At 33.4% G+C, this 27,089-nt stretch overlaps 4 protein-coding genes across 7 annotated transcripts; all 4 read left to right on the forward strand.

Moving 5' to 3' along the window:
• Window positions 1–5,531: 5,531 nt before the first annotated feature.
• Window positions 5,532–12,260, forward strand: LOC108210762 (protein translation factor SUI1 homolog). Of its 4 annotated transcripts, XM_017382163.2 has the most exons (6): window positions 5,562–5,702; window positions 6,951–7,053; window positions 7,199–7,404; window positions 7,494–7,547; window positions 12,016–12,096; window positions 12,190–12,260. In XM_017382163.2, exons 2-5 carry the CDS (start codon window positions 7,017–7,019, stop codon window positions 12,058–12,060), a joined length of 342 nt encoding a protein of 113 aa, XP_017237652.1. In that variant the 5' UTR covers window positions 5,562–5,702; window positions 6,951–7,016; the 3' UTR covers window positions 12,061–12,096; window positions 12,190–12,260. The 4 variants fall into 4 exon arrangements, with proteins under 4 accessions (XP_017237651.1, XP_017237652.1, XP_063946513.1 ...); XM_017382162.2 differs by having other exon boundaries at window positions 5,532–5,702; window positions 12,016–12,260; XM_064090443.1 differs by lacking the exons at window positions 12,016–12,096; window positions 12,190–12,260 and adding an exon at window positions 11,749–11,859.
• Window positions 12,261–15,943: 3,683 nt separating this feature from the next.
• On the forward strand, window positions 15,944–18,275 carry LOC108211831 (thiamine thiazole synthase 1, chloroplastic-like). Its single transcript, XM_017383528.2, has 3 exons — window positions 15,944–16,408; window positions 16,967–17,527; window positions 17,947–18,275. Exons 1-3 carry the CDS (start codon window positions 16,067–16,069, stop codon window positions 18,112–18,114), a joined length of 1,071 nt encoding a protein of 356 aa, XP_017239017.1. The 5' UTR covers window positions 15,944–16,066; the 3' UTR covers window positions 18,115–18,275.
• Window positions 18,276–18,996: 721 nt separating this feature from the next.
• On the forward strand, window positions 18,997–21,643 carry LOC108213569 (COBRA-like protein 10). The gene is made up of 2 exons (XM_017385371.2): window positions 18,997–19,723; window positions 20,015–21,643. The coding sequence occupies exons 1-2, from the start codon at window positions 19,159–19,161 to the stop codon at window positions 21,430–21,432; spliced, it is 1,983 nt and encodes a 660-aa protein (XP_017240860.1). The 5' UTR covers window positions 18,997–19,158; the 3' UTR covers window positions 21,433–21,643.
• Window positions 21,644–22,278: 635 nt separating this feature from the next.
• Window positions 22,279–23,244, forward strand: LOC108213190 (early nodulin-like protein 9). The gene is made up of 2 exons (XM_017384962.2): window positions 22,279–22,540; window positions 22,625–23,244. Exons 1-2 carry the CDS (start codon window positions 22,345–22,347, stop codon window positions 23,029–23,031), a joined length of 603 nt encoding a protein of 200 aa, XP_017240451.1. The 5' UTR covers window positions 22,279–22,344; the 3' UTR covers window positions 23,032–23,244.
• The last annotated feature ends 3,845 nt before the right edge of the window (window positions 23,245–27,089 follow it).

Consider the following 27,089-nt stretch of genomic DNA (forward strand, 5'->3'; position numbering starts at 1 on the left):
CAAAGTTGCGCCTGTAATTGATGGTCAAAGTTGGCGCCTCTGAGTCAATGGTTGCGCTTGTTTAGTGCACCTCTGTGGCTGTGCCTTAGAATAAAATCATCTTGTAAAATTTAACCCACCGAGAAGATGACTTGGAGTCGCAACATTTGACTTGGTCAAATGTTGCGCTCCAAGTAGTGTTGCGCTCCATTTGCTCAGTTGTGACTTAGAATAAAATCCAGAGTTACAATAGTCAAAGGTTGCGCCATTCTTCAGTCAAACATTGCGCTGCACACTCGGTCAAAGGTTGCGCCTCCTCAGTGCATTCCAGTGTATGTATGACTTACAGAAATTTTACGTTAGAGCAAGGTGCACCACTGAATGAATGGCTTGGAGGCGCAAACTTTGACTTGGTCAAAGTTTGCTCTCCAAGTGAAGTTGCTTCCATGGTGTTGTATGTATGTGACTTAGAAAATATTCTAAGTCCAATTCAAGCTCCATAGTGAAGATGCTCCCTTGTTCTCTCTCATCTCTTGGGGACGAACTTTGACTTGGTCAAAGTTTGCTCCTCAAGAGTGCATGTCTTCACTTGTGATGGTACTTAGAAAATTTTCTAAGTGAGGAAGAGCATTTGACTTTTGGTCAAATGTTGCTCCTCACATAGCTTCCTTGTTCTCTCTCATCTCTTGGGGACGAACTTTGACTTGGTCAAAGTTTGCTCCTCAAGAGTGCATGTCTTCACTTGTGATGGTACTTAGAAAATCTTCTAAGTGAGGAAGAGCTGTTGACTTCGGTCAAATGTTGTTCCTCACATTGTAATAGCTTTCCTTGTTATCACTCCTTTGACTGAGATTGACTTGAGTTTGCTCCATCCATATATTTATATTATATAAATATATGTATAAATAAAGATATATATATATAAATGTATATAAATAATATTTATATAAACATATAGTAATATGTATATACATATATTTAAATATATTCTCATATATTTAAATATATATAATATACATAAAATTATATGTAAATATAAATATAAATATATATAGGGATATATATATATAATTATCTATAGATATAAATATACACATATTTATGCACATAATATATATATATATATATATATATATATATATATATATACACTTAAATATATAAATGTTTATGTAAAATATAAATACATATACTATATACATATATATTTAATTAAATATATATACATATAAATATATATATACATATGTTTAAAAACATATATACATATATATTATATATATTATATTTAATTAAATATACAAATATACATATATAATTATATTTATACATATACAAATATATAAGTGCACACATATATAAAATGTCACTTCCTGATATGGCTTTCTGTGGAAACTTGACATATGGCATTTGAGCAGTAAGCTTTGACATAGTTGATGGAGACTAGGCATTTGACTTGGCTTGGCTGTGGAACAAATGACTTGATATGACTGGATCAATTCTTCGATCGATAAATACTTTGCAAAGCTCCGTACGTGCTGACGCTTAGTGCACTGGTCTGGTTCACAAGCGACTAACACTGAAGTCAAACATTGTACCTTCTTTGTCAGCAAACATTGATCAGTCGGTTCCGGGTTAGTTTATGCTTCAGTTTGTTGATTGTAATTAACCAACCAAGATATAGACATATCTTGCTTCAGGGGTTGCACTGAAATCTTTCGAGTACTTGGACAACATCTTCATTGCTTCCACAATCTTGAATACTTCAATCTTTATTCTTCACTGAGGCATGAACATATTAATGAACTTCTTCCAGTGAACTTATTCCTTCAAGACTGTAGATAGCTTCTTCAACCTTTGTCTTTGTATCTTCCGATTCCGGTGCAGGCGTAGTGTTATTTACTTGTCATGTTCAATTGTTGAGTTATCATCCCTATGTAACAGATAGGGTTGTCTTTACATTTAGACTTACACGCTTTTTCCCCAACTCTTTGGCAAATGATTCCATGCACTTAAAAAAGGTAAAAGAAGTCCGGGAAAAAAACTTGAGATCCTGACTTTTTTCAGGACCCAGCTTAAGCTTATTTCAACTGCACCTTCCTACTCTTTACTTCCTACTGCCTTTGTTTATTTTTTTTGTTCGTGTCTACTTCATGTTATCCACATCTAAATGTGAGAGGTGATTGAATATAAAGATTTTTTTATTTAAACTTTTTTTTTCAATTTGATGAAATACTCAAATATATTAATTTTATATATTAATATTTATATAAATTTTATGAAATACTCAAATATACTAAGTTTTAATATTAATACTTATATAAATTTTTAAACACGGTTACTAATATTTTCGTCAACTTTTCTCAATTTATTTCGTAAATATCAAATAACTATATTACAAAACTACGAAACTATACAAACTTTATAAGTTAAGTTATCCAAATACTTAAAAACTTATAAGTCACGGTATCCAAACACTTATGATAACTTATAAGTCCAAACCAACTTCTCACTTATAATTAACTTCTTTACTTTAAGCAATAAGTCACTTCTTTTAAGCCCAGCCAAACGGCTCCATAAACTTGGTTAAAAATTAAAAAGATAAAATACTTTTTTTCTTCACCATGTTGTTAACATATGAGATAGAGAACTCGACACGTATTTTAAAACTCTTGGATAATATAGTTTTATTAATTTTTTTAAAAAATAAAATTTTAGTGTTCAAATTGTTAATAAAACAGTAATTTTAAAAATAAAATATAATTTAATATATATATATAATGAAAAAATATAAAGAAATGGGACCGAGAGAACTATTAAAGTGTAATCCACGTAGCATGTAAAATATTGTTATCTTCATTCCAAAATAATTGTCGGTTTGATTTTTTGTACGTATTTTAAGATTAAAAAAATATTTTTACATATCATTTCTAGATTTTTCTGAATAAAAATATAAATATATAACTTTTACTCAAAAAATATTAAAAAATAATATATGAAAATTACTATGTTTTTTTACACTGTAAATCAATATACTTATATAAAGGAGAAACGAGGGGCGTGTAGGTGGAGCCTCTTACATCGCTCTATTCTATTTTTCTAATTTTCTGGAATTTTGGGATGAAAAATATCAAAAATTAGAACTACCTTTTTTAATTTCGGGTATATTAGAAGAAAGTTTTAGAATCTGATTTTGTTTCAAATTATTTATGGAATATAGTTTGTTGAAAGTTTTAATCTGATTTTGTTTCAGATTATTTAATTTTGGGAAATACAAATTATAATCTGATTTTATTTCACATTATTTAATTATGGGAAATACAAATTATTTATGGAATATAGTAGCTTGAAAGTTTTAATCTGATTTTGTTTCAGATTATTTAATTATGGGAAAGAGTAGCACCAAGTCTCTCTGCACCTATAAATACCCTTATAGATCGTAGGGTTTTGGATCATCTAAATACAACCTTCTCTCTCAATACGACAACCCTATCTCTCTCTGCTGATAGTTCTTTTGCTCGATTTCTAACTCGGAGGTGTCGTTCTTCTGCAACGATAAGTGAATGCTGTTTATATAGTACTAAAAAAAATAAAGGTTGTTGCAAGCAAAGGTAGTTATAGATCGCTGTATTGGAGTCGACAAATCCAAACACGGGAAAAGAATATAGTCTTTGACATGATATTGATGGTTGATATCAATAAATTAACTATTAGTGATGTATGTTTGTTGGTTATTCTTTTATAATATTTGTTTTGTTCATCAGACATGTTTGTTGTTGTTAATTTTTACATTATTTACTTTGTATAGAGGAAAAAATTATTCATGCATTATCTATTTGCACCGTTCAAAAAACTTTTAAGTAAAGTTTGTTTATACAGTATTAAAAAATAAAGGTTGTTACAAACAAGGGTGGTAGTTATAGACCGCTATCTCACATATTTAAGTTAGATGTGTTTGTGCACAATCGATCCAAAAAAAAATTGGTGGAAGGTGACAATGGAAGAACGTGATTACTTTTTAAAAAAACAGATAAAATTAAGATTCGTCATGCTATAAATTGTTAATTACGTGTATAAATTTATTTTATTTTTTTTTCATCATGAATTATAGTCCAAATTTGCAATTTTATATATTAGTATTGGTATTAAATCAAGATTTTTATAATAAAAATTTATTGAATCCTACAAATATTAATTTTGAAACATTAATATATTAATATACTTTTAATAGACAACAACAAAATTATTTTGTTATACAAATATTAATATTGAATTATTAATATAATTTTTATATGCCGCCGCAACGCGCGGCTTATATTTGGATGAAAAATATCAAAAATTAGAACTGCCTTTTTTAGTTTCGGGTATATTAGAAGGAAGTTTCAGAATCTGATTTTGTTTCAAATTATTTATGGAATATAGTAGTTTGAAAGTTTTAATCTGATTTTATTTCAGATTATTTAATTATGGGAAAGACAGATTATTTATGGAATATAGTAGCTTGAAAGTTTTAATCTGATTTTGTTTCAGATTATTTAATTATGGGAAAAAGTAGCACATAAGTCTTTTTCACCCATAAATACCCCTATAAATTGTAGAGTTTTAGAACATCTAAACACAACCTCCTCCCTCTTAATGCCACAAACCTACCTCTCTCTGGTGATAGTTCGTGCTCGATTTCTAACTCGGAGGTGCCGTTTTTCTGCAACGATAAGTGAAAGCTGTTTATACAATAATAAAAAAAATAAAGGTTGTTGCAAGCAAAGGTAGTTATAGATCGTTATATTGGAGTCGACAAATCCAAACACGGAAAAAAAAATATAGTCTTGACATGATATTGATGGTTGATATCAATAAATTAACTATTAATGATGTATGTTTGTTAGTTATTTTTTTTATGATATTTGTTTTGTTCATCGGACATGTTTGTTGTTGTTAATTTTTATATGATTTACTTTGTATACAGGAAAAAATTATTCATGCAATATCTGTTTGCTCCGTTCGAGGGTGGTTATAGACCGCGATCTCACAGATTTAAGTTAAAACAAATAAAATTAAGATTCGTGATACTTTAAATCGTTAATTATGTGTATAAATTTATTTTCATTTTTCACCATGAATTATAGTCCAATTTTACAATTTTATATATTAGTATTGGTATTACATCAAGATTTTTATAATATAAATTTATTTTATCCTACAAATATTAATTTTAAAATATTAATATATTTTCTATAAACAGTCACAAAATTATTTTATTCTATAAATATTAATATTGAATCATTAATATAATTTTTATAGGTCGCTTCAACTCGCGGTTTCTCAACTACTTAACTAAATGGGATTTTCTATGGTGTGTCCAAGGGCACACAATAGTCCCTAACTCCAATAAAAATAACTCATTTTGATTGGTGGATGAACAATAAATGATAATGGCCCCCCTGCATTCACATCAACTCCACCAATCAAAACAAGCCATTTTTATAGAATTTAGTGTTTAATGTGTGCCCTTGGGCACACATTAGAAAGACCGATAACTAAATTAATCAAGTACAGAAATTCATGGTGACTTATTTTGGAACACTGGGAATAGTATCAGACGGAGTAGCTCTGTGTGTGGGGAATAGACTTCTGTATTCTCGCTCGGACATATTCCGTGCTTTGGTGCTTAGGGTTTTTCATTTCCCCAATCTCCTAATTCGAAACCCTTTACATCGGATCTGGTACTTTCCTTCTCTTCTATGTTTCGATCACTGTCTATTCTTATTCTCCACGTTTGTTTTAGCTTTATCCATAAGTCGTCTATATGCTCCTGATCAAATATATAATTGATTGTTTTTTGATTATGTATCATTTGCTTGTCGTAGATCCTTTTTATTATATACATATGTTTTGAAAGTTATGTTTTTGAAGAATCAGAATTGCTAAATTGATGTTTGATTTAAGCTCTTCTTTTTTCTTTTTTTGTCATAATGTTTGATTAAGCTCTACTTATCTGTAATTTTGGTTTTAAACTCTTTGAATTCAGTGGAAATTAATTGCTCTGCCTAAAGTTGTATCTAGAATTAAGGCTTAATGTAATTGTTTCTCATTTTTAATTACTAGGTAAAATTTATCATTTTTGGTTTATATGTTAATTGATTGAAAGTGGTTGTTTTTAAGGTCTGATATAGAAAAATATACGAATTTGAGCTCGGAGAAGGAAGTTCTTTAATTTTGTAGCAGGGATGTGTGTGGTGGGTGGTCAGTGAATCTTCATTTTGTTGGGAATTATTTGTACTACAAGATAGGATTTGATTGATACTTTTTGAGGCATGACTGGGCTGTCACCCTTGCCTCGGCAGCCTATCAGCCTATGTGTATAGGCCTGCATCTCACATGTAAGGTGTTGTATGGTCTTACACCTCATGCAACAACTCGTCTAGACACCAACTCAAATGCTTTCGGGAGGATAGGATGACACATGATGCTCTGCCGTGGAGGATTTGGTGTCTTCCTATAAACATAATGTGATGAGCTACAGTTTTATGCAGGCCCAAAATTTTAGTTGGCAGAAAATCTTGATTCACCTTATAAAATTCTCAGATTGCCCCCCCTCCTCTTTTGAATGGAATCATGTAGCATAGACAATCCAGTCAATAAAAATTCATTGACGGAGACACATCATTCCTACAAAGATCATAAACTGTTCTCTTCAATATTACACGATCACCTTTTGCTGTAATGATTGTTAATCATGGCTTTTGTAGAGCAAGGTGCTGAGGGTGGACCTTTTAGTCTGCTTGTGTTATATTGTTGACAAGTACTTAAAATAGGAATTGGAGTAGACATGCAGTTGTATGTGGTTTTACCGGTTACACAGTTTGATTATTCCATTTGATGTGTCTTGCATAATACCATAACGCTTGTGTTTCTGCATTTAAATTATTGTTTGCAGTATTAATATTATGTGAATCTCCCTTTTGATACAGGTGTGAGCATCTGAGTTTGGAGCAAAAGTTATTCCCTGTTGTCGTAAAGTTCAACAGCCAAGTTTCATGTCTGAACTCGATATTCAGATTCCTAATGCTTTTGGTATGAATGTTTACCATGTGTAGAATGTTGTTGCTACACTGTGTTCGTTTTTGTTAGCTCATTGTCTGCATTTTGGTCACTATTTAAGTGAGTCTTTAGAACTGATCCTATTATTTTTAAATGTTTGGATTGGTGTGTCTTCTAGACCCCTTTGCTGAGGCCACTGCTGAGGACTCGAGTGCTGGGTCGAAAGAGTACGTGCATATTCGCATACAGCAGCGAAATGGCAGGAAAAGCTTGACAACTGTGCAGGGTTTAAAGAAAGAATTTAGCTACAACAAGATTCTCAAGGACCTCAAAAAGGAGTTTTGCTGCAATGGTACTGTTGTCCAGGATCCTGAGTTAGGCCAGGTAAGTCTGGTTCTGTTGACTGTATGCTCTTCATATGGTTTGCTATAGATTTTTAAGTTGGTTTATTTCGTCTTTTTCCTTTTGTAAAGGTTATCCAGCTTCAAGGTGACCAGCGAAAGAATGCTTCTACATTCCTGATTCAGGTGATTGTTGGTCATTTATGTGTAACTAGCTTCTTAACCCGTGCAAAGCACGGGTTGCTTTAAATAACTTTCTTCAATATATGTTATATCTCATTATTTATCTTTTTTATATTTATTTGTATTTTAGATCATAGAATGTTGTTGTCTGTATATACACATATCCTCACTTTTATGATATTTATTAAAAATATAAATACAAAAAAATATTAAAATTCGGTTAAATCGATGACTAATTGGTCGAAAATTGGATTAATAGGGTCGAAAATCAGGTAAAATATTAAAATTTACAAAAATTTTGGGGAATTTTAAAATTTTAAAAATGATTATATATATATAATATTATTTTTACATATATAATATTAAATTAATTCTGAATAATAATCCTATTAATCATTCTGATTAATCGATAATTTTCTGATTTCCGCTTTTTACAACACTGAATATTTATTTATTTATTATTAAATCATAATTATATATAATATATCCAAAAAATTATAAAATATACATTTTTATAAAAACAAATAAACATTAAGGCTTAACTTTTGTAGCCAAACATAGCCCCATAAGATACTTAATTCCTACATTATACATCAAGCCAGTCCATTGACTGCAATATCAAAATACATATTTTTATATATAGAGAGGTCATTATTGACTTTTAAAACTAACGTATTTATTAGACATTAATGTCCAATCATTAATATACATTAATTATAGCATGATTTTGAAATTAATTTAATATTATACATATAAATAATATATATCTAATCATTTTTAAAAAAATTTATATTCCCTATCTTTTCTTTTTTTATAGATGTACGTTCAAATTTTGTGAATGAAAAATATCTCTTGTTTTTTTTTTTAAACAAAAGTGTTAATCTAATAATAGAAAGCCATACGGCATCTACACCAATGATCGAGTCGAACAAACTGAATGTATTTTGAGTAAAGGATAGTTTAGTCATTTTGGATTAAATTGATCAAGATTCGATTTTACTGCTACAAGTATATGTCAGATACTTAGATATATAGAATTAAAAAAAATAGTTACCGACTAATCACTGTTTCGAGCTTCTGGTCATTAGCCCTTGTACCGGGATGCTTGGCCAAACTGCTTCTTTTATCATCAACTACAGTATATATTACATGATGTTTAAACACAATTGGAAATATAACATCTCATTATGTCAGCAGCCGCACAGCAATCGTCAGCTTAATGTTTTAACTATGACAAAAGAGTATACCTTCATCTACGATCGAACATTAAACTGCTCAGAAAAAAATACCATCATTTTGACTCTGTTTTACATGATTTAAGGGTCTATTTTATGTAACTTTTTCGCAAGGATTTCAAATATACAATTTGTTTTAAGTTTGTAATCAATAGAGAGTAAATAAAAAGTACACGAGTGTACCATAGAGAGTAAATTAAAAGTACGAGCGTACCATCGGTAGAAGTCAAAAATGCGATGGTACCATTGAAAAAAACCACTTCTATGAGGGTACCATCAAGAATTTCCATAGATATAATTTAAATTTATATTTACTTGTATTTTAAGTCTTATTATCTTGATGTCTAAATGTACATATATCCTTACTATGATGATATTTATTAAAATGTAAATATAAAAAATATACACTATTTAAAATTTTATTATATAATTAAATTATCATTCACCTAAAATAATTGAAAATTTGATAAAAACAAATAAGATTCTTGTCGAATGAGAGTCTTTCTCGTATAGTTAAAAAATCATATATATGATTTTATTAAATCACATATATAATTTTATTAAATCACAATAATTAAATATTCTAAAAATCGGCCGATTAGCCGAATAATCGATAACAGACGAATTTTTAATACGATTTGGTAAAATTCGATTAAATCGATGATTAATTAGTCAAAATTGGATTAATCAGTCAAAAATCAGGTAGAATATTAAAATTTACAAAATTTGTGGGGAAAATTTAAAATTTAAAAATATTATTTATAGCTTATAACCCGTGCAATGCAAGGGCGGTTATAATATTTGTTATTTTATCATATATATTTTAATTTAAATTAATATTATTGTGAGAATAAAATTATGATAGAATAATATGATTAAATAATTTTTTTATTTAACAGATGATAAATTCTTAAAGTTAATTTCGTCAAATGGCTAATTAAAAATTAGGTCGAACATATATATTTTACTGAGAATGTTAAAATACGTTTTTTTGCATATTATAATTTAAGGAGATCTATAAAATCAGATATAAATCAACCAATCAATCTTTTAATATTTCGTTATTGATAAATTAATAATATAATATGGAACATATTAAGTTAAAAAAGACTTGTAAAACCAAATACCGACTCATCATACTAATCTAAATGTTTTGATTTAATAGATAATAAAAAAAATATTATAACGGAGTTTTTTTAGTTAGAAAATATAAAAAAATAACATATTTTAATTAAAAAGAATAATTGGTATATCAAATAGCCCCGTATTTTGGCGCAAGTACCGTCTGACCAAATTTTCAATGTTTCGACTTTAATAATATAATATAATAATATAGATATATTTTTATATGAATGTTGCATGTGTTATTTTTGGATAATCAATTTTTTAATTGAGATTCTGGAAAAGATAATGTATTTTAGTTAAAAAGAGTAGTTGCTATGTTATCCAATATTATTTTTGGAAAATTGAGTTTTTTCGTTTAACATATAAAAAAAGATAATAAATTTAGTTAGAAAGATAATTGATTATATAAGTAGGCCCATAATTTGGCTCAACTACCGACTGACCAAACTTTTAATGTTTTAATTTTAATAGTATAGTAAACTAATATTATTGTGAGAATAAAATTATGATATATGTAGCCCGTGTTAATTGTAGAAGATTCGTTTTTTTTAGTTGGAATATATAAAAAAGGTAACGCGTTTTAGTTAAAAAGACAATTACTATATTTTTCAATGCTATTTTAAATAATGGAGTTTTTTTAGTTAGAAAATATAAAAAAAAGATAAAATATTTTATTTAAAAAAAATAATTGATATATAGATAGGCCCGTATTTTGGCCCAAGTACCGAGTGACCAAACTTTCAATATTTCGGTTTTAATAGTATAGTATAGTATAGATAGATGCGTATATATTTTTTAAGGTCTGACTTTAGTTTTTGGTATAGTCAAATAGGTCTTATATTTGTTCTATGTTTTGATCTTATATTTGTTTTATGTTTTGATTTGTTTATATTTTGTTTGAAGCCCACTAATTTTGTTTGAAGCCGGCTAATTATTAAAAGTCCGTATAAAAGAATCAAAATTTTAATATTTCGGTTTTAGTAGTATAGTATTTTTTAAAGTTTGACTTTAGTTTTGGTATAGTCAAATAGGTTTTATATTTGTTTTATGTTTTGATTCGTATATTTGTTTTATGTTTTAATTTGTTTATATTTTGTTTGAAGCTCACTAATTTTGTTTGAAGCCCGCTAATTATAAAGGTCCGTATAAAAGCCCGCGTACCGACCGACCAAACTTTTAATATTTCGGCTTTAATAGTATAGTATAGATATGTATAATATTAAAATAATTTCAAATAATGATCATGTTATAATTAATGTATATAAATGCTTAGACATTAATGTATAATAAATACATTGCTTAGACATTAATGTATAATAAATGCGTTAGTATTAAAAGTCAATAATAACCTTTATATATATTAAAATATGTGTATTAAGCGAAGGGTATATTAGTCATATCGAATTAATTTACAATGATTAGACATTAATGTCTAATAAATACGTTAGTGTTAAAAGACAATAATAACCTTTATATATATAAAAATTGTATAATGAGCAAAAGGTAAATTGGTCGTTTTGAATTAAATTACTCATGGTTGCTGTATTATATATATAATAGATTTTAATTGCTGTGCGACTTGAGAACCAAATCATATTTGTGCCCAAAAATGTAGATATTTTTATATGCATCGATCAGAGCCGGTAAATATATGTGGGGAACCTGTGATCTATGGTTGCTTTTGTACATTATGAGTGTCTGTTTGCAAGATATACCTATAAACTGATCACTTTAGAATGATCCTATGGGCTATCAATAAACTGAATTCATTTTGTCATGTATTCCTTTCAGATGATCATGTTTGAACTAATTCTAGTAACCTGTTTATTTTGGGGACTCTCTAGGTATTAATAATCATATGGAAATTGTGATGAAAAATTGAAATATCTTAAACAAATGGAACCTATTTCTTTGCTTTGAGAGCCTAGTTGCAGTTTTTGGTTACCGGAAGAGTGGTGCAACAGATTGGGGACTTTGGTGACCTTCACAGATTTGTAATCTAGTATCTAAAAAGTGCACGATTCATTTGTGTTCTTTTTGATGTATCACATTCCTTTCTATTATGTGAGATGTAGTTTATAATGAGTTCTGTTTGTTTGTTTTATGATCAGGTGGGTATCGTGAAGAAGGAACACATCAAAATTCATGGTTTCTAAGCTGTAGTATATCTATCATACTGCAGTTTATGTTTGGTAATATTATGAGGCAACAGTGCTGGCTTTTAGACTTGAATTATATATGTTGTGGTTCTAAATTTTCTTAATTTGCTGTGCGTTAAACTGCAGTACTTTGACTTTGATAGTGATATGTGGTGGGATGATGATGAAAGGCCTTCTAGTTCCCAGTATAATGCAAATAATAACCACATTCTAATGGTTGGGAAAATGTCTACATCATTGATCTCCTCAGTTTTAGTTTCATAATTTTTTTTAGGAATATGTTAGGTACCCCAAAAGTTGTTCCCAAATTATTTTTCCAAATCCTAGTTGGCAATGTTTGATTGGTTCCATTCCCATAACCACCCAATTAAAATCAACCATTTGTTTTCCACGTCATTTGGGAAAAGAATTTGGGACAAGATCTGGGGTACGTAGCATTACTCTTTTTTTTTATATCTTTTTGTTGCTCTTCTAAGCAATTTTTTTTCGTTTTTCTGGGATACAAGTATTTAATTCAAAGTTGTGCTCAAATGTTGTGGCAAGACTAAGTTGCTCTGATGTCTATTGTTCTGCTTACTGTTTTTTCCCCCTGTGTGACAGAATGGTATTGTGGTGAAACACATGCAAAAAAAGGCTTCCTCGAAAGTTGCTTTTGTGGAAAGCTAGTGACTCATATACTTCTGGAAAACCTTTTGTTGTGCTTAGAGCAAGTCCAATAGGTGTGCTAAATCAAGTCTTAAATCCAAAAATAGGGAATATGAGATAAAATTGCACTCCAACACTATGCTAGTGATGTGCTAAATCACTAGCACAAGCCTCCCCTTCCCTATTTTTAGAATATGCTAGCCACTTCTAAACTATTTGTTTCATTAAAATATTCATTTCTTTCTCTCCTCCACATCATTTCTCTCTCTCTTTTTTTCCTCTTCCCCTCTTTTTTAATATTATTATAATAATAGGGAATGGATATAGGGAGTACTATTGGAGCTCATGTGCTAAATCTTGTGCTAAATCACTAAGACATATTATTTTATAATATTTTTAGGGAACCTCTTAGCATAGTGTTGGACTTGCTCTTATGTCGATGAGCTATTGGTGTTAATATCAAATCTCATCAAAAATTATTTTCTTATATTATACCTATTATATGCATATAAATTAAGGGGTATTTATTAAAGTTACTACTTTTGTGGGGTTTTTTTTTACAATTTTACCATCTTCTGAAAATAATTGTGAAAATAGATTTCAACTGAACGCAACTTCATGCAACTTCGTTATTTTTGCAAAAATATATATAGAGGCCATTTGGATGAGTTTAAAATAAGTGCTTATTGTTTGAAGTAAAAAAGTGAAGTAGAAGTTAGAAGCAAGTTAAGACTTATAAGTGATAAAAGTGTTTGGGAAATAAATAGAAACTGTGAGACAAAAGCTAGTAATTGTAGCTTTTTTTAAGTACTTCTTGACTTCTTACACAAACGGTACAAATAAGTGCTAATTTATAATTCCAGAAGCCGAGCTTATAAGCCCGTGCCAAACACCCACATATTTGCACCAACATCTTTTTACTCATTCAGAACTGCTATATCACCCGCTTCAGTTAGGTACCTGAACGATAGTTGATTCAATCATCTACAAGACTACAACTCGTGTAAACACCCACAACTACCGCAAATACTGCCTTCCTCCTCCGATTTACAACCCCTCGCCACTTCTGTGCCACCACTTTACTCTGTTTCACCAATCACTGCTACCACCAGTAACGGTGTGGCCATTCCTTTTCTTGTCACCCAATCATTTCTCTCCTTCCTCACCATAGTCCCTCCTACAACACCTTCCTGCCACCACCAAACAACTATCAACCATCTGCATCTCAACCCTTCAACCGCAACACAGCCCGGTGAGTCGGTGACTGACGTCATAGCCACCCTCGGAATCAACCCTCGGAATCAACTTAATCATAACATACACATATAGTCACTCACATATACATACACGCATATTAGTATTGATTTTTTTAAGTTAATTTTCCAAGTTGTTTTTGTAATATTAGTTCTGGCCCTGCGGGATACTGGTTTTTCGACTTTTGTAACAACTTGCAACTTATTATGTAATTAAATATAATTTTCAACATATATTTTCAAAATTGTATTTGTGGTTGCATATAGGGTTGCTAGCAGTTGCAGATATGGTTACTGCATTTTGCAGAATGGTTGCAAATGCGGTTTTTGTATTATTGCAACAAAAAATTTCAGAAAATGGTATTTTTACAATTTTTATTTGGAAGATGGTTTTTTTTTTTTTTTTGCAAATTTTTTTAAAAAAATTATAGTATTTTTGCAAGGTTTGGGTATGGCTGTAAACGAACCGAGTCGAGCCGAGTTTTACCGAGTTCGAGTCGAACCAGACTCGATAAGCTTATCAACCTTTTTTTTTGGTTCGGACTCGAATTCGTTAAAAATCGAGTCGGGTTCGAGTTTTTGACGAACCAATTTGAGTCGAGCCGAACCTAGTCGATATCGAGCTGGTCAATAAAATTTCTATTTTGTTTCAAATTTCGACAATTGGCATTGTCTATTTAGTATACAATCTAAAAATTAAAAATAAAATTGAAATAAAAAGGCCAAATTTAAAGTCTAAAATCAAAGTACAATATTAAATTTCTCTTTTTTTAAATGCATATTTTTTATCGAGTCGAAACTGATCCCAAATATTTAAGGAGTAGAGGAAATTGTATCCTTAAAATTCTATATAAATATTATTGATAATAATTTGAAATGTGCATAGATATAGAAAATTTGACAAGTGGAAACTCTGTACCTATAATAAGTTCCTAGGTAAAAACAAAAATTGAATATATGTAATATATTAAAATTTTCAATTCAATTTTTTAATTATCCAAATATATTATTTGATGACATCTAAATTTTTTAATAAAACAGATCAGAACAAAAAAATTAAAAACTACTCCCTCCATCCCTCAAGGATATATACTTGGACACAGATACGAAGAAAAGTGTATAACTAATTGATGGGTTTGAAAAAGTGGATGCAAGCGGTGGGTAGTTGGGATTTTTAAATTATAAAAAAAGAATTATCTAGTGTGTTCTCATGGGCACATCCTAAAAGTTTTGAAATGTATAAAGTGAAGTGGGAAGTGGAGAAAAGTAAAGTGTACAGTAACTACAGGAATGGAGGAAATATCTACTTTATGAGATTAAAAGATTGTTTGGGTTAACTTAAAATAATTGACTTTTTACTTAAATTAAGGAAGTTAAGTGGAAGTGAGAAGTAAATAAATGAATAAGTGAATAATGTTTTTGGAAAAAAAGTGGAAGCTGTGAGATAGAACATAGCATTCTTAACTTTTTAAAATTATTTCTACTTATTTACACAAACGAGTCAAAATAAACAAAAGTCAGAAGCAGAAGCAACTTTCCCTAACAAACAGGCCCTAAGCATCTTATTTAAGCATGATTTTAACGATTTATAAAGATATATTATAATAATGTCATTAATATAAAATAACACAAACTAGAATCCAAAATGAATATCCTTAAATTCAAATGGCTATTTATAATCTTTTTCATTATTTTAATGGTTGAAATCAGTGTTATAAAAAACGAAAATCAGAGTTAGTCGGTAGAAGTAATATCCAGGGATTAATCGAATAATCAGGATTAATCAAGATGATTAATTAGACCATTAGTCGGAATCATTTTAATAATTTTTTTAATTATATATATTAAAGATTTATAAATTTATATAGTCGAAAGAACACACAATCTCCCTGAAAACAAAAAAGATGGTATATATCCTGAAAAAGAAAAGATTGTATATACGATAAAGATCTTTCTAGAGACATCCAGGACCCACTGCACACCACATATTTCACAGGTGTAAGCCATACGATCCCCTATATAACAACCGACTCTCTACACTCTCAATTCACATTACACACCACCTCGAAACCACTGCATCTCACTCTTCTCGCTTGCAAACAACAATGGCTGCAACAACCTTTGTATCCACTCTCGTCTCGAATCCCAAGGCAACTCCCCTTTCGAACTCATCCTGTTTCAATGGAGTCCCCCTGGCTCATCCGAACAGCCTCGTTTCGAAATCAAACCAACGCAAATTCGCCGTGTCTGCAGCGGCGGCGTCTCCGGCCTACGATCTGAAATCGTTCAAGTTTGAACCGATCAAGGAATCGATTGTTTCGAGGGAGATGACGAGGAGGTATATGACTGATATGATTACGTTTGCTGATACCGATGTTGTTATCGTTGGCGCTGGCTCAGCTGGTCTCTCTTGTGCTTATGAGCTCTCTAAGAACCCCTCCGTTCAGGTTTAATCTCTCTCTCTCTCTCTCTCTCTGAATTTTATTTGTTTATTTCATGCATCTTTTAATCTGTGAAAATCTGAGAATGACAGAAATGAATTTATTTTTTTTAATTAAGTATCCGTTTGTATAAAGATTCCTGAAATTTTATTCCTTTTTTGTACTCGCGGATATTATTACTTTATTTTATATTATTTTAGTGAATCTGTATTTATTCTTAGATTATACAATATTCTAACGTTTTTTGATTAATGATAATGGTTTTATTTCTGTATTAAGTGAACGGTGGATTTGTGTTCATACTGTGTAAAGTGGATTTATATGCGCTCTCAGACTGATATACTATTTTGTATGTATATGAGTTATTTTTTTGTTGGATTTAGTATAAAACAATTGTTTTGTGTTCTAATTATATGATATATATTAAATTAATTGTGTTTTGAGTATATTTTATTATTTGGTTTTTTGAGGTTTATAGAGTTTGTAAGATGAAGTGGTTTGAAGTACAAGATTTGTAACAGTATTGCATTTGATCGACTAATCGAGCATTATGCTTTGTGTAAGGTGGCTATAATTGAGCAATCTGTCAGTCCCGGCGGAGGTGCATGGCTCGGTGGACAGCTTTTCTCATCAATGGTTGTCCGCAAGCCTGCGCATCATTTCCTAGATGAGCTTGAGATCGAGTACGATGAAAAAGATACCTATGTGGTGATCAAGCATGCGGCTCTGTTCACTTCAACCATTATGAGCAAGCTTTTGGCCAGGCCAAATGTTAAGCTGTTCAATGCTGTTGCGGCTGAAGATTTGATTGTCAAGGAAGGGAGAGTTTCTGGTGTTGTGACTAATTGGGCCCTTGTTTCTATGAACCATGACACACAGTCATGCATGGACCCCAACGTGATGGAGGCTAAAGTGGTGGTCAGTTCCTGTGGACATGATGGACCCTTCGGAGCCACTGGAGTGAAGAGGCTCAAGGATATTGGGATGATCAGCAGTGTTCCAGGGATGAAAGCTTTGGACATGAACACGGCTGAGGATGCAATTGTTGGGTTGACCAGGGAGATAGTGCCTGGGATGATCGTTACTGGAATGGAGGTCGCGGAAATTGATGGAGCTCCAAGAATGGTAAATTTCTTATTTCAGTGCTAAGTTATTTGTTTCCAAATTCGTAGATTTGTTGAACTGTTCCACGTGTGTGTTGTGGATATCTCTCTGGTGTGGTAGTTGCATAGGCCATGTTCTGTCTCAATGAACTACTTTGACCCGTCACCTGTTATAGCCAGCATGAACTCAGCATTTTCTTCAGATCCCAACTATACCTCTAGGAGGGCTGGGTTTAGTCGTCTACCAGACTATCACTCAAATCGAATGAATTTCGTATCATGTAGTAATTTAGGACAAAAATTAACGGCAAAGCCTTCCTATCAATATATTATTATCTTTTTTGACGGAGTAGTTAGATATACATGTTTCAGTCGACTAAGTAGAGTTCTTGATGTCTGTTTCGTGGATAGTTCTTATGTACTGGTTAACAATGCATGCAGGGACCAACATTTGGAGCAATGATGATATCTGGGCAGAAGGCAGCCCATTTGGCACTGAAGGCACTTGGACATCCGAATGCCTTGGATGGATCGTCCGTAGGTGGTAGTGTCCACCCAGAACTGATCCTTGCTGCAGCCAGTGATGCTGCTGAGATTGTTGATGCTTAAATGAAGTCTGTCTGGTCTCAATAAAAAGACCCTGGTTTTTAGTATGTGAAAAAAATAAAGTATTAGAAGTTGTGATGTTGTGGGTCTATGAATTTCTCTGGATTTTCTGTCAGTGTTTGGACTTGAATGTGGAATGTGCACCTAATGAGCTCTTTTCTTTACTTTTGTCTCGGCTGTTTTCATTTAGTTGTCTTCTTCTAACTTTTTCCCTAATTTCATTCTGTCATGTGATATGGATTATGGAGCTACAATCTGGTAAAAGTAGTGAAGTGTATGTTTAAGTTGCGCAGGAATACATTAGAAACCTCCGCAAGTTTTTAATGCTTAGTGTTCTGGAAACAGTTTACCAGCATATCATCTGTAGTAAAAATGCCCGTCCATAAATCATGTGTGCAATGGGCAAGCCTGGTGATTCTTGGGTCGTGTTCATGTGAAATAGTGATTAAAAATTTGTAATGAAAATTTCTTAATATTTGTGATGAAAATTGTAGGAAAATATGATAGAGGAGCTGAATGAGTATTTGCAAGTGGATTAGAGTAGTTCAATAGTGTTCAAAATTATTTGGAATAGAATCATTCAAATTACGTATTACTTTTGTTAGTATTATTTACATTTAATCAATCTATAAAGACATATATCAAGATTTCACATTATTTATTTACGGATCGAATATAGACGATAAGAGCAAATAGTCAGTTGTATTTAAAATTTTAAATTACACATGACTCCATCTAAATTAGTGATGCATGTAAAAACTATGTTTCCTAGTTTCCATGTCCTAATTTCCAGGTAAAACTAGAGGCAGCGAGTGGCGCTGAAGAGGTCAACCAATATTCATGGTTTTCTATTATAAGTGTAGCCACCTCGTATATCTGCTTCTCCAGTTCCACACCCTGGATTTTTCTCGATCACCTCCGCCGGGTGATTTTTCATGCGGCTTCGGTGGTCGGTGATCCCTTGGTCGTCTGCCCCTCGCCGCTCCTCCTAATCCCCACCGTTGTCACCAAAGACATAAAAGCTTTGTTAATGATCGGTATTTTAGCATGAAAGCCTCAACGGTGATCTGCATTGCCACTTTGTTGTTGTGGCAATCCGTTCTGCCATTCGCTCAAGATGATGGAAGCACGGAGAATGCAGAACCTGTGAAGCCGAGTAAAGAAGAGGAGGAGTGCAATGGCGTCTTTGCGTCGTATACTTTGGAGCAGAGGGAGAGGGAGCTTCCGTTTGTCAAGAATGTATCGGCTCAAGGGTGGGCGTTTAAGTCTTCTGCGGTGGTGATGAATGCGGGGGCAACAGAGCTCAAGGCCTGGCAACTTTTTATTGGGTTTCAGAATGATGAGCTTTTGGTATCTGTGGATGGGGCTGTTGTTGTTGATGGTGATAGTTTTCCTATTCGTGTTGGTAAAAATGGGACTCACCTAGCTGGATTTCCACAGGCTGATTTGAAGACCGCGATTGATACGGCTAATGATATGAGCCAGATGGCTGCCAAGATCAGTATAAAGGGCACCCAATTTGGTGGCCAGAAGAACGCGAAGCCAATGCCTAAGACGCTCAAAATTGTGAATGATGGCTTCAAATGTCCTGCACCAAAGATGACCAAGGGTGGTGAGTATTTTTCAAACTATGCACTTTTCATTATTTGATTTGATGGTTCATTTGGACTATAAATTTGTTGAGTGACCAATTCTCCTAAAACCTCAAGGTGTTAGGAGGAGGGCTTATAAATTCTGAGAATATTTGGCCCTTCTGAGAATAGGGAGTCGAACTCGAGCCTAAGCTCTGATATCATGTTAAGTGACCAATTCTCCTAAAACCTCAAGATGTTAAGAGGAGGGCTTACCATGATCATATTCTAACAAAATTTATTGCAATGCTTTTGCCTGATTGATTCTGCAGGTTCCACAATGGCTGTCTGTTGTGTTAAGGATCCCAAGTTCAAAACCAAGGACTTGAAAACTAAGTTTTTTCCGCGCCAGAAAGGGGATCTTACCTTTACATATGATGTGCTCCAAGCATACAAAGGTAGCTATCTTGCTCAAGTCACCATTAAGAATCATCATCCACTTGGCCGCCTTGACCGTTGGAATTTGACCTGGGAATGGATGAGGAACGAATTTATTTACAACATGAGAGGAGCCTTCACTCACCAGAAGGATCCTTCTGAATGCCTCTACGGTCCCCAGGGCAGGTATTACCAAGACTTGGATTTCAGCCAAGTGTTGAACTGCCAGAAAAAGCCTGTTATTTCGGATATGCCTCCAACATTGAAAGATGATGAGAAGCTTGGAAAGTTGCCTTACTGCTGCAGAAATGGCAGCATATTGCCTGCTATAATGAATGTAACTGAGTCCCAATCAATCTTTCAGTTGAACGTCTACAAGCTTCCACCTGACATGAATAGAACAGCCATTAATCCTCCTCAGAACTGGCAGATTTCAGGCCTTGTGAACCCGACCTATAAATGTGGGCAGCCAATACGCGTTGATCCCTCTGAATTCCCTGATCCTAGTGGCATTGATTCGGTATCCACATCTGTAGCAACTTGGCAAGTGACATGCAACATAACGCGTCCAAAACCAAAGCAAGCTAAATGCTGTGTTTCCTTCTCAGCTTACTATGCCAGGTCTGTGATTCCCTGCAACACCTGTGCTTGTGGCTGTGAAGACACTGACAAATGCAATCCCAACGCGAAAGCAATGCTGCTTCCACCCGAAGCTCTTCTTGTTCCATTCGTCAACAGAACAGCAAAAGCACTCGCATGGGCCAAACTGAGAAAGTTACCAATCCCTCATCCAAGACCTTGCGGTGACAACTGTGGAGTTAGCGTCAACTGGCACATTACAGGCAATACAAAAACAGGATGGAGTGCCAGAATCACGCTATTCAACTGGGGAAGCTTGCCTTATCAAGATTGGTTTGCAGCAGTTCAATTGAAGAAGGCATCTGTGGGGTACCAAAATGTATACTCCTTCAATGGAACAAGGCTACCAAATTTAAACAATACTATCTTTATGAAAGGATTCAAGGGCTTAAATTACTTGATTGCTGAAGTGGACGGTGCTCGTCCTGGGGCTCCAAGAGTACCAGGAAAACAACAATCAGTGATCTCATTTTCAAAAGCACATACTCCCAAAATTGACATAGAAGCTGGAGATGGTTTCCCATCTAAGTTCATATTCAATGGTGAAGAATGTGCTCTGCCTACCCGCTTCCCAGGAAATGGAGCCCATCGTGCTCGTGCTGCAGATTTTCTTCCAGTTTTACTCATCACTCTATTGACTACTTTGCTCATCACTGACCGCTGGTTCCACTGATCAGTTGCCAAATGAAGCTTGTATTTATTGAAAATGTAAGATGATACTAATGTACTTGCTGGAACAAGCAATGGATCAGGATATAGATGAGATATTTCTTCTCTTGCTGTCTAGGCAATGCATGTAGGTGTTGCGACCAAGTGGAGAGACTTTGATTTTCAATTGGAAACAGAGGGAAGATCATGATAGTAATTACAATTATACATTATAATTGTTGTAAAATTGCAGACGATGTTGAGATTACAAAATTTTGCACTTGGATGACATGATTCAGATTCCTAGCTCCACTTCTTACCACCCTTTCTTGGCAGACCCATCAGAATAACATGAAACTGAGTACTCTCTGTTGAATACATCAAAGAGAAAGCATTATCTAAGATTTTAGTCTGATACATGTTTAACTACTTTTCTTCATGATGTTTCAATCAAAGTATATAAAGTTCATATATGACTATGAATACATCTGATATGTTCAAGACATGTTGTCCTAGTTCTGCAATTTCTGGAGTAAATGAATCATATATCACTAACAATCAAATCATGAGCTCCTCCATTGATTTTACGGAACTTAATATATTAATGATGGCCAAATCAACCCACAATACAAGCTAAGAATATTCCTGACACTGTCAAGCAAAGTATAGTTCCCAACACAAGTCATTCCTAAGGTTAAATTTCAATTTTCTAATGTAGAAACTGATATAGAAAAGGTGATCATATGCTTTGTACTGGAGACCAAGAAATCCCAGTGGTAAGAATAATAAAAGGGGAGCAAAATCTTGACTGACACATCTTCTAAAGTTCCACTCAACATTTCCCTATATATACCCTTCATGTTTGTTAATCCAGATCATATCTTTCACATTTTAAGTGCCAATTTTAATCTTTCCTTTTCCTTTTTCAAGTTCTCCGATGGCCTTTACTACGTCGAGGACTTATGGAAGCAAGGCACTCTATGTTTTCGGGTTGCTCAGTCTTTTCTTGTTGATCCAAAAAGCTCGTGCATATGAGTTCATAGTTGGAGGCCGCAACGGCTGGTCTCCCTCTGGTTCTTATGCATTCAATCAGTGGGCAGAATCTAAACGATTCCAAATTCAAGACACTCTTGGTAAATTCAATAGTACTAATATTTTCTTTTAAATGAATGATTAAATGTAAATGGTTGCATGCCTAAAGTTTTGTTGTTTTCCAGTGTTTAACTATCCAGCTGACCAAGATTCAGTGCTTTACGTAACAAAAGATGACTACGACAACTGCAATACAGCCAACCCTATTAAGAAGTTCACAGACGGTCACACGGTCTACAAGTTCAGCCAATCTGGGCCGCATTATTTCATCAGTGGCAATGAAGAGCACTGTCACAAGAATGAGAAGTTGGTGGTGGTCGTGTTGGCTGACAGAAGCAACAAAAAGGGCAACTCTCCGCCTCCTGCAGGGTCGAATCCATCGCCCCCTCCAACGACGGAGGAGAGTCCAGATACACCTTCGGACATGAATCCTCCTCCGCATAAAAATGCTGCTGCTGCTTTCTCATCTTTCGTCACTTTGCTTTTTTCAGGGGGTGCTTTGCTTGGTTCATCCCTCGTGCTACTTGTCTGAGTCACTGATTTGAATGCAGAATTTGAACTTTGTTCTTTGCTTGTTTGTTTTCTTTTTCTTTCTTTTTCTCTTGTAAATTTGTTTGTTCATTTATTTTGCAAAGCTTGAGGTGAGTTTGTTTTGGGGGCGTTCTCATGTAAAAGATTCGCATTTGTTATTCGTATGATTTATATTTTAAAGCAAGTGAAGAATTGATATGCCTTTGTATGACAAGTTTGTGTTGAGTAATCCGTACGATTGAACTAAGGAGACTCTGTTAAAGAAATTAAACACAATTTCAGTGTTATTTACCATATGATCTGCTAATATGACGGCTCACTGTCATATTCTTTTCAAGATCAAATTTTCGATAGGATTTCTGTTCCTATCGGTGCTAAAACTGTTTTTTAAAATTTCTTTGTTGGTAAAAAAAACAAAACTAAGGAGACTCTGAATATGAGTCAGCTTTTTAAATTGAACTCTCGTATGATATTAACCAGCTCATTGATGTTCGAGTTATTTCCTGAATTCAAATTCTGATACCAGCTAATTTGACGCTCTAAGGAACTGGTTACAAATTTTATAATTACAAATTGCAGGCAACAATGGCTGATGTAGCATAGAAACTGTATAACGTCTGGCCAGACTCAAGCGGCCCGGAGAATCTATGGTCCCCGGAAAAAGCTATATGATCATATAAGTAATGTTGTTGTGGGATCAGGATCATGTAAGTCAGAGATTTAATAAAAAAAAATTAGACTTTTGAGTCTAGGTAGAGGTTTGATGACATGAATCATGTAATATAGGTGTTCAAAGAGGATAAGATAATCGGCTAAATTGAGTCTGCAAGATAACTCTAATCTTTATGTTTGTTAAATCACTACATAGGCAAGTGCTCAAATAAGAACCCCAACTAATGTGAGATATGAGATCTAATCTCAGCCCTTCATTTTATATAAAAACTTATAATCCAAGCCTCTTATTTCTTCTCGTGTCTTCATCCCTGCTGGCTGCCCCATTACATTTTTTCATCTCTCTTTTATCCACCTACCACACCAGCCACCACTGCCTTCTCTCTCCCTCTTTCTCCCCATGGCTGTTGCGGCATCGCCGCCACCTGATCTGCAGCCGTCTCCCCAGCATCTCCGTGGATGGGCGTCGTCACTTCGCTCTCCCTCACGAGCACATCGCCGACCCAGCCTCCATCCCCGACCTTCCACCGACGGTTTCTCTCCCTCCGCTCTCCTTCTCTACTCAGCCTGCGACTCCATTCTTTCGCCGGAAACACAGCTGGCTCCGTCGACGCAGGCTTACACGACGCTTTCTGATCTGTCAGTGAGAGTGCTTTACGTCGGCAAAGATGAGAGGTGTCGGAAAAGATATTGTAGGTCGGGGCGATGGGAAACAGATCTGTTCTGTAATGTGACAGAAATCAATTAAATCAAGGTGTTTTTTGATTTTCCGATGGTGATTTTGTTTTGTAGTTGGTGGTTTTTCGGATTTTGGGATGGTGGTGGTTGTTTGTAGATGGTGGTGGTGTGGTGATTTTTATTTTTACGGTGCCGCTTTTTAGTTTTACAGTGGTGATTTTTTGTTTTTTGGTGCTGATTTTGCTTTGTAGTTGGTGATTTTCTAGATTTGGGGGTCCGTAGATGGTGGTGGTGATCTGTAGATGGCGGTGATGTGGTGATTTTTTCATTTTCCGACAGTGGATTTCATTTTTCCCGAGGTATTTTTAGTTTTCCGGTGGTGATTTTTAGTTTGACGGTGGTGATTTTATGTTTACCGGTGGTGGCGTCCGGAAATGGTGGTCGGTGGTGGTTGGAGGTGGTGGAATTAGAATGAGATGGTAATAAAATATTTAAATTTAAAAAATTAATGGGGGGCGAGAGATTGATATAAGATATAAAACGTGTAGCTGAGATTAGATCTCATATCTCACAATGACATTGGTTCTCTAACGAATGCCTCGTCATCGGTTACCATATTAAAATAATACATTCAATCTATAACAACTTTAAATAATAATAAATACTATATTTAAATTATGATCAATCTATATAGCTAATACAGATCTAATTTAGTCGATTATTATAGTCAATCTCATTGGAGATTAAGATATTATGTAAAATTTCCTGTAATACATTTTGTTTTGATGGTATTGCCTATATCTCAAAAATATTATGTTATTATTATTTTAAGTTGTTATAAATAGGAGTAAAATATATTATTTTAATACGATAATAAATTTTAATATGATAATAGATGATGTGGCATTTGCTATTCGACAAATTTAGCCATCTACAGGGGCTTGGCTAAAATTATAAAGAAACGGGGTTGGCTAAAATTATAGACAAGCGGTGTGTAGTGTTGGTGTGTGAGTTTTGAGGAGATAATGTATATATTTATTTTTATTTTTTGACATGTGTTTATGCTATTTTTTGTGGGTTAAATGCCAAGAATTATAAACTAAAATTAAGTGCAAATAATAAGACAAAGATTGGTTACGCGGAAAACCCAGGAAGGGAAAAAACCGCGGAAGGGTTTGGAACCCTGCCAAAAATGTTCACTAGAATCGAATATGTTGAGTACAAAATGTGTTTTTAGCTGCTGAGTTGCCTGCTTTCAACATGCTATTCTACTCTATTTATACTAGCATTCTGGCTAAGCTTATGTTAGGTCCAAAGTATCGTAGAAGGGGGGTTGAATACGATACTCACTACAATTTAAAATTCTTTCGAATCTTGCGGATAAACAAATTGCAGTCCTGTAATGGGTTTCGTGTTCCGGATATTTATTGGGTCGGTTTCTGAGGATATGAAAATATTAAACCAACACACAATATTTTCCAAGGTATATCTGTATATTGATAAATACCTCGAAGGGTGCTACAAATCCAAACCCGAAGGTTGGCTACAATGACCACTACTCTCAATATTACAAACTCTAACCGCTACGGATATTTCTATTACAAAGCTAGACTAGAGTGTATATATAGTGGGAGTAGCCGTGCAGAGCACTTGGCCATTTCATCCCGAAGGATGATGTAAATTGTGAGAACCACAATCACATATTTATAGGCTTTCATAAACTAACCATGGTTAACGAGTTCGTCCTGGACGGATTGAGTTCGTCCTGGACGGATTCGATTTAACAAAATAAATCTAACTCCCAAGTACTTGAATTGGTGCCAGGAGATGTTGGTTTGGGGCGCAACATTTGACCAAGTCAAATGTTGCGCTTCAACAATGTTGCGCTTCATTGCTCCTCTGTTTGGTACTTAGAAATAATTCCAGTAACAAAAGTTGCGCCATGATTGTTGATTAGAGGAGCAACATTTGACCAGGTCAAATGTTGTTCCAATATAGTGCATCCCTTGTAGAGTTGTGACTTAGAAATTATTCTAAGTCACAAAGGGTTAGTGCCAAGAGTTGTTAGTAGAGGAGCAACATTTGACCGGTCAAATGTTGCGCCCGGGTCAAATGTTGCGCCTGGGTCAAATGTTGCGCCCGGGTCAAACCTTGCGCCTTGGTCAAATGTTGCGCCATAGAGTGTGCAAGAGGTATATGGTGACTTAGAGAAATTCTAAGGCAAATATGAACTTGCTCCACCATTGTAATGCTTCCCCTGTTATCTCTCATCTCTTGGGGACGAACTTTGACTTTGGTCAAAGGTTGCGCCTCAAGAGTGCTATGTCTTCACTGTGATGTACTTAGAGAATTTTCTAAGTGAGGAAGAGCTGTTGACTTCGGTCAAATGTTGTTCCTCACATAGTAAGAGCTTTCCTTGTTATCACTCCTTTGACTGAGATTGACTTGAGTTTGCTCCATCCATTTATTAATATTATATTCATAATATTATATAAATATATGTATAAATAAAGATATATATATAAATGTATATAAATAATATTTATATAAACATATAGTAATATATATATACATATATTTAAATATATTCTCATATATTTAAATATATATAATATACATAAAATTATATGTAAATATAAATATAAATATATATAGGGATATATATATAATTATCTATAGATATAAATATACACATATTTATGCACATAA

Source organism: Daucus carota, chromosome 3 (genome assembly GCF_001625215.2).
Source record: "Daucus carota subsp. sativus chromosome 3, DH1 v3.0, whole genome shotgun sequence".
Lineage (NCBI taxonomy): Eukaryota > Viridiplantae > Streptophyta > Magnoliopsida > Apiales > Apiaceae > Daucus > Daucus carota.

What these genes read in the sequence shown, in the direction of transcription:
- LOC108211831 (XM_017383528.2), top strand. Translation starts at nt 16,067, where the DNA reads ATGGCTGCAACAACCTTTGTATCCACTCTCGTCTCGAATCCCAAGGCA. An exon ending in CTAAGAACCCCTCCGTTCAG is followed by an intron (nt 16,409 to 16,966) that starts GTTTAATCTCTC and finishes GCTTTGTGTAAG; the next exon opens with GTGGCTATAATTGAGCAATC. An exon ending in TTGATGGAGCTCCAAGAATG is followed by an intron (nt 17,528 to 17,946) that starts GTAAATTTCTTA and finishes CAATGCATGCAG; the next exon opens with GGACCAACATTTGGAGCAAT.
- LOC108213190 (XM_017384962.2), top strand. Translation starts at nt 22,345, where the DNA reads ATGGCCTTTACTACGTCGAGGACTTATGGAAGCAAGGCACTCTATGTT. An exon ending in CCAAATTCAAGACACTCTTG is followed by an intron (nt 22,541 to 22,624) that starts GTAAATTCAATA and finishes GTTGTTTTCCAG; the next exon opens with TGTTTAACTATCCAGCTGAC.
- LOC108210762 (XM_064090442.1), top strand. Translation starts at nt 7,017, where the DNA reads ATGTCTGAACTCGATATTCAGATTCCTAATGCTTTTG. An exon ending in AGGATCCTGAGTTAGGCCAG is followed by an intron (nt 7,405 to 7,493) that starts GTAAGTCTGGTT and finishes CCTTTTGTAAAG; the next exon opens with GTTATCCAGCTTCAAGGTGA. An exon ending in TTGTTGGTCATTTATGTGTA is followed by an intron (nt 7,572 to 11,464) that starts ACTAGCTTCTTA and finishes TATATATAATAG; the next exon opens with ATTTTAATTGCTGTGCGACT.
- LOC108213569 (XM_017385371.2), top strand. Translation starts at nt 19,159, where the DNA reads ATGAAAGCCTCAACGGTGATCTGCATTGCCACTTTGTTGTTGTGGCAA. An exon ending in ACCAAAGATGACCAAGGGTG is followed by an intron (nt 19,724 to 20,014) that starts GTGAGTATTTTT and finishes TTGATTCTGCAG; the next exon opens with GTTCCACAATGGCTGTCTGT.